The sequence below is a fragment of the Chenopodium album genome, chromosome 14, assembly GCF_948465745.1.
Source record: "Chenopodium album chromosome 14, dcCheAlbu1.1, whole genome shotgun sequence".
In the NCBI taxonomy this organism is placed as follows: domain Eukaryota; kingdom Viridiplantae; phylum Streptophyta; class Magnoliopsida; order Caryophyllales; family Amaranthaceae; genus Chenopodium; species Chenopodium album.
In genome coordinates, this window is record NC_137847.1 from 5,031,776 (window position 1) to 5,039,469 (window position 7,694).

General features: G+C 36.5%; 1 protein-coding gene across 1 annotated transcript; it reads left to right on the forward strand.

The window, feature by feature from the left end:
• Positions 1-1,055: 1,055 nt before the first annotated feature.
• On the forward strand, positions 1,056-7,110 carry LOC145579918 (pentatricopeptide repeat-containing protein At1g80550, mitochondrial-like). The gene is made up of 3 exons (XM_081637220.1): positions 1,056-2,856; positions 2,941-3,040; positions 6,673-7,110. Exon 1 carries the CDS (start codon positions 1,059-1,061, stop codon positions 2,454-2,456), a length of 1,398 nt encoding a protein of 465 aa, XP_081493346.1. The 5' UTR covers positions 1,056-1,058; the 3' UTR covers positions 2,457-2,856; positions 2,941-3,040; positions 6,673-7,110.
• The last annotated feature ends 584 nt before the right edge of the window (positions 7,111-7,694 follow it).

The following is a 7,694-nucleotide window of genomic DNA, read 5'->3' on the forward strand; positions in this document are numbered from 1 at the left end:
GAAAGAATCTTAAAGTCCTGTTTCATCTTCAACAGTTATTGAGAATTTGGGATGAGCAAAAGGCCTTGCTCTAATGTTAGGTAGCTCAAGACATGAGCATAAGAGAGTTCTTTGAAAATTGCTGCAACTCCTTTAGAAACATGCATAACTCATCTACAAAATTTGGGATGATGGTGCTTGAAAAGGAGATTTGATACACACAACCAAATTGCATATTAATATTTATGATTTTATGAATTTATGAATTTCTCTTCTGCTACTACTAGTAGCTCATCACCTCATCTGAATAGCAGAACTAAACCAGAAAGCACCAAACAAAAAGTTAATTGCCCCAATAATACAGCCCTTCAAGTACATTTGTGTTCTTAGAGGTCATATGCAACAAACTCAATATTGTTTCCTCTTCTGAATGATTATGAAATTGAGAGGGAGAGGGGCATATCTTAGCTCTTAGAAACATCCTTAATTCGTCGTCCCTTGTGATGGAGTACTTATCAACATGCGCATTGGTCAATGTGTCCACTTCAAGGATTCTACAAGTCCTTTCATTTTTTCTCACATAATTCAACCAAAAAGTCTCCAACAACACGAAATGGAAATCTATATACGAGAACTTCCCTTCGATCCCATAAGTTCGGTTCACTTTTCAATTTAGGGTGTAAAAAAAGTCCAAACTCACTAGTCGTTATTGCTTTATTCTATTTTTAGCAAACCCTTTTTACTACCTTACCCTATTATCCTACACTATTTAAAATACACACTCAATCTATGTTACTTGGACTCTTCATTTTACCTCAAGAACCTGTGCCAGACTCTTAATACTTGGACACTTAATTTTAGTTCAAAATCATAGAAATTAATCACAAAATAGCCGAGTCTAACACTTGCACACATACCCGTGTCGGATCCGAGTCCAAGTAACATAGCACTCAATGACTCAATCATAAACGTTATAAACTCGACACTATCACTATTCCCCTTGCTCCTACAAATAGTGAAATACAGCAACCTGCAAGCTCTGATACTGAAGCAAACTTGTTGATAATCACTAATCAGGAATGAAGAGACCCAAAACCCTGTTATCAAATCTCTTTCTTGTTTCCAACACTTTGCAAGAGCTTCTAATTCGTTCCATCCCCAATGCCTACTATGTCAAATCCCACTCTTTTCATCAAATTACTGCTAATCCCCCAAAACCCATCTCCAAAAACCCTAATTTTAACACCCCATCTTCCCCAAAACCTCTGGATTTCATCACTGTTTGTGAAACCCTATCATCTTACAACAATGATTTTAATCGGGCACTTGAATTTTTCAACTGGGTCGAAACCAATTGTGGGTTCCAGCATAATACAGAAACTTACAATTCTATGATTGATATTCTGGGTAAGTTTTTTGAGTTTGATAAATGTTGGGAATTTATTGAAATCATGCGAAAACATCCATTTTCTATGCCTAATTATACTACTTTTCGTATAATGTTTAAGCGCTATATATCTGCTCATTATGTTAATGAAGCAGTTGATATGTTTGATAGATTAGGGGAGTTTAATTTGAAGGATGAGACATCGTTTTGTAATTTGATTGATGCACTTTGTGAGTATAAACATGTGATTGAAGCGGAAGATTTGTGGGTTAAGAGGCATTTGTTTGTTAAATCTGTGAGTGAGACTAAAGTTTGTAATATGATGCTTCGAGGGTATGCAAAGATGGGGTGGTGGGGTAAGTGTAGGGAGTTTTGGGAGGAGATGGATAAGAAAGGGGTTCGGAAAGATTTGGTGACGTATTCGATTTATATGGATGTGCAATGTAAGTGTGGGAAGCCGTGGAAAGCTCTGAAAATGTATAAGGATATGAGGAGGAAGAGGATGCAATTGGATGTCGTGGCATATAATACGGTTATTCATGCTATTGGTCTTAAAGAGGGAGTTGATTTCTCTATTCGTATGCTTAGAGAAATGAAGGAGTTAGGATGTCAGCCAAATGTGGTCACATATAATACTGTTCTTAAGCTTTTGTGTGAGAATGGGAGGGTGAAAGAGGCATATGGTATGCTTTATCAGATGCGCAAAATGGGTTGTGAACCCGATGTAATTACCTACCACTGTTTTTTCCGCTGTCTTGTTAGGCCAAAGGAGATGCTAAGGTTATTTGAGAAGATGTTAGAAAGTGGGGTTACTCCGAGGATGGATACTTATGTGATGCTAATGAGAAAATTTGGGAGGTGGGGATTTCTTCGCCCTGTTTATATTGTTTGGGATAAGATGAAAGAACTTGGTTGTAGTCCCAATGAGGCTGCTTACAATGCATTGATTGATGCTTTGCTGCAAAAGGGTATGGTGGATAATGCAAGGCAGTATGATGAAGAGATGCTGGCCAAAGGGCTTTCTGCTAAGCCTAGGGTCGAGTTAGGAACTAATGCAGCAAATGATAAGTCCGGTGATGTTGAGCTATGATGCTTTGACTTATTAGAAGATTCTGTTTGAAGAATATGAGTCTTCCACACTGTGACTTGTTGATGTGTTTATCAGTCTGGATGATAATGGCTTGTTTATGTAATAATGACATGAGTGCCTGATGGCTGACAAAGGAATTCTTAATGTGTGTTTGTTGAGAGGCTTGCACCCGTGGTTCTTCCTAGTTTGATTTTATTTATATTTCTTGGAGAAGGTATTCAAGCAAGTCTGCAAAGTAACATATTAATGGGAACCTGAACAATGAAGCAATTGAAACAAAATTTTCTGAAGAAGACTTTTAGTGGCTGATCGCAAAAGTGGAAGGGATTGTGAAAGGACTAAAGGGAAATAATATTATTGCTTCTGAATGTGATGTGACTGATTTCACTATTCCCTGCAGGTGCGTATCTTTCTACTTCTGTTTACTGTCATGGAATTTTAATGTTGTCAACTTGACTAACACGTATGATATTTGACTTGTTAGTGCGACCATTGCATCTATAGCAGCTTCGGGGAAATTCCTGGAATATGAAGTGAGTGGTCTAATATTTTGTGCTTTAACAGCATAAAGTTACGAAGTGGAGGTATGTTGTAGCGTGTTTTGTACCCCCTATTAACTTTGCTTTTTACATATAGCAGCCAATATGTATATTCAAGTATTTATTTTGAAAATCTAATAAAAGCTATATTCATGATATTATTCGAAGTTGTTGATACTTTAACTGTCAAAAAACACTGATTTTATGTAACTATGAATATTACACTAATTAGTCATTAGAATTATGCTAAGGGGTTATTTGGTTCAATCGAGGAAAATGAATAAAAATACCTCCTTCGATTAGCATCAAGAAGAATTCTGCCACCTTATATGGGGCACCATCATTGGAACCCCAACAGACCCCATCCCCCCACAGCATGCCATGGTTTGAAAATGCTTCCGTACTGTGGTGATGTGGCCATTCTGTACAGGGTTCTAAATCACTGAAACGATATTTGCCATACTAAAACAATGTTTTTCTAAGAAGTCATGATTTACTCAGATTTGACCTTTTCACATTGAAATTTGCCCTTCTCAAATGATAATGACTGAGATTTGTTGCTCTCAAGTCTCAAGTGAAGAAGGTTTACCGTTTATACATGAAAAAATCTTGTGTCATTTTTGTGACCATTTGTATGGTATGAATCAATAAATTTTTTGGGTTAGTGCCGTAGTGGATGTGAGACTACTGTTAAGCAGTATCACTAGGGGTGAGCAAAAATCCAGGGTTAGGAATTGAATCAAAAATTTTTAGGAACCTATTCAATTCTGGGTTTGATTCTCAATTTTTTGGAACCTAAATTGGCAGGATATCCAATCAACACCAATTTCAGTACCAGGTGATATCATCATTTTGAAATCTTGACACCACTCTTTTGCTTTGGAAAGAAAAATTCATGTAATAGTATTTTGTAATGGGAAATAGGAACTTGTTTTTATTCTCTTTTTGCTTCTAAATTTATTATGTGTTTTAAAGAATAATTTTACTATAGCTATAACAAAATTGTACCATTGTAATCATTTAATTATAGTGTGTAAGTATTTTGTCTAAATCATTAGCATTCATACATTTGAGTAAATGAATTAATAATCGACCATATAAAAATTTACATAATATAGGAAACTAATTTTGGAGATTTACAACAAGTCAGTAATAAGTCTAATAAAATGGCTTGGGTTGAGAATGGAGTAGATTTATGAAGAATTGGAATCTAGTGGGTTAGTCAAATCACTCAAATGTATAAATAGACAAATAGTTATGCCTTAGATAAACAGAAAAAATGTAACAACCCTGGTAACAGTATACAATGGATACAAATTTGTTGAAGTGATGTAGTCATTGTAAAGTTATCTTAAATTAGTTAGAAGTTGGAATATAAAATGAGCTCTCATCATAAAACACCAATAATAATTTTCTTCCAAAGCAAAGAAGTTGGGTCAAGAAGTCAAAATATATAGAGTGAGTCACATCTAGCTAACATTTGTTCCACTTCCACCACCCAAAATAATTATTACTCTCTGGAAATGTAAGGAGAAAATGGGTTACCAATTAGCTCCTTTTTTGCAATAGGCTCTAATGTTAAGTTAGCAAAGCATATACTTATGGCGACATCGTGGTTGGGTTTAATATAAGGAGGATGTGGTGGTTGTGCAGAGCAGGAAAGGGTGGCTGGTAGGGTGTGTGGGTAGAAGCGGAATTTACTGAACATGGAAGAGTAAATAGGAGGTGGTGAGCTGGTAGCTGGCTGGGAGGATGAAGGAGAAAGTGATGTAAAAAAAAAAAGTGTAAAACAAATAAAATAACTGTAGAACTGGTTACAAATCGTAACTTCATACTAGACCATTCCGAAAAGACATCCCTAATAATTGGTATTATTTTTGAGATAATCTATAGAATGGATTATCGTGAGCAGACCACCAATATTTGACATCAGTGTCATTTCTTCCTTAAAAGAATAACAAATTAGAATTAAACTGAAAATATGCTAAAGAAGGGTAAAATAAAGAGAAAAAACTACATAAGTATATTACAAACAATACCTAAGATGGGTTAAAATTCACTATCACGGTATCACCTACTCAGGCAGTCATGTTCTTGCTTCTGCCATATCTGAACAATTATAATTCTTAAAATTAGACTTGTAATTCCAGTGTAACCATGCTAGAGAACACGTCTCTGGTTATAACCAGGAGAGTTTGTTTAATGCTGAATCTATACCACAGACTCATCCTGAGCACATATCTTGGTTTCAAAATCACAGGATTATGACTCAGCACAGGAAGCACTTCTTAGGGACCAGTGGACCACCAGATGCCAGATAATCTTTTCCCAAATTTTTAAGAACATAATCATCTTACATATCACTTGTCCATCACCGTTTACATCTTTATATTCTAAACCTTAGAAAAGTTTTGTGATGGCCTTATTTCAACTGCTAAGTTGATCAGGTTTAGTCTACCTACATAATTTGGAAAGTTTGCTTGCTCCCAAAATAACAGTCATGTTCGTGTAACAGTTAATAGGACTGCTTGTTGTACGGAGGTGGTAATTTCCAATTTGAAGGATATGTGCATCACTAATGGATTTGGTCATTGTTAAGGGCCTTGTGAACGTGAATATGTGATATATGAGGAGATATGAGTTTTATATTTTTGGTCTATGTCTTTGGTCATTGTTGTTATTATTGGTTCTCGTTCATTGCTTGTATAAAACAGATGTCATTTTTTTCATTTTATCTTCTACAGTCAAGAATGCTCTTTTGCCTCGGTGTTGATGCTAGAGCATTGCTAGGGATGCCTTGAAAAAGAGTGCCGTTGATCTTAGCTGTCTGAAACTGGTTTTGGTTAATTTGGGAGTTGTGTACACATGGCTGATGTGTGCATAGTTAGATTTGCACACGATTTTCCCTAGCTGCAACAGAATTTACACTATACCAGGGAAAACCTGGAGTGGTGTATTGAATCATGTGTAAAACGTGCCTTTGTCACATTTTTGGCTTGATTTTGGTAACTGCATCTTAGATATGTTTCCTTATTTTGTGAATCAGTTGTTCTTTTCCTTGTTTTACGGTTTTACTTTCCTTTTTGAGGATGAATTAAACATGTGGAAGGATAAGTCCTATAATCATTTCTTTATTATGGTTTTCTAAGTTGCTGTAGGATTAGTGTGAACAGCAACATTGCTTGTTTACGTAAAATGCTTTTGTGATGTTTTACTTGGAAATTTTGATGATATAATTGCAAATTCATGTGTTACACATTGAGAATTGGTGTATCACTTCAATCTTTTGTCCCTTAGGTGTAGTTAGAGTGTGGATGATCTAACCTGTCGGAGACTGTCTTAACACAACAATTAATCTGATCCTTTAATCTTGGGACACCTGGAGACTGTCTTAACAAATTCGTGGCTTTGAGTTTAAGTTCTGCCCCTTTATATTTGTTACTTCATATATAATTGCAATATATCTGTTGTTTAGAGAGCTTCACTGTTGTTATTACCTGGAAGTAATCAGATTTAGTTTATGTCCGCCAGACGTACCCAATGCATTATCCAAGTTTTGTGAATGGTTAACAGGATCTCACTTAGTGCTTTTGGGCTAACTTCGTTTCTTTTGTCACTCTTCTAAATTGAAACTTGTGCACTTAACCTGATTATCGCTTATGACTGCTATGATACAGCCCTGCTGATCAATGGATTATTATTGAGAACCCAAAAATCAGCTGCCATGCAAAAACTTCAGGAAATTACTGCAGACAAGTATGAAGTTGCTTGCAAAGAATCAACTATGTTCACCTGTATTTGCAAACTGATCAACATTCCTTCTCCTCTGGCAACAAAATTAGCAACATTCGTCGAAGGCAGCCTGGTGATCGTCATATCTCCTCATTGAAACTTAAAATTGATTGAAAACAGTAATTTCTCGCTAGAAATAAATGGAACTTTCCATTAAAATAGACAATCAGGGACTTGCATTTAAGCTCCATTGTCATTTTTCTTGAATCTTTTTTTTTTTTTTTTTTTGAGGACAAAATTTTCTTGAATCTTGATTTATTAGCATTAGTAAAAATCAACTTTGTGCTGTGCTAATATTGTAACTTGTGGGAAACATGCCTTAATTCTGATGCATTTTTCAGGAGCTTAATGAATTTATCTGAACTTTTTTTGCATGCTTCAACTTTCCAAGGTAATGGGGGAAAGTTTAGTACTCCGTACTAAATTCGGGGTATGTAGGGAAACTTGCGTTCAAAAATATAAACTTTGGGCTAGTACGACTGTTGATCAACTTGAGAACTTATTTACTCGTGAATGGTAATCAGCCAATAGAGGTGGGCATGGGCCGTGCGTCCGTGCTGGCACACGGGCGGCATGGGCCCGGCACGAAACTGGCATGGCCCGGCCCAATGGCCCAGGTGTGGGCCATGCCGTGAACAAAGTTTTAAAAACGGGTACGGGCACGGCACGATCACTCGACCTGTGGCACGGCACGTGGCCCACCAGGCACGGCCCGTGCAAAGTAGCCGTTTTCCAACAGCCATAAACGGCTACTTTTTCCAACAGCCATAAAACTCGAAACACTTGAAATGTGTTTTTGTTTCAAGGATTGGTTGGATGCCGAAACTCGCTGTCAAGAGCGTATTTATGCAGAAAACGACGATGATGAAGGAACGTCTGGTTCTACTAGTTCTCAATCAATTCAATT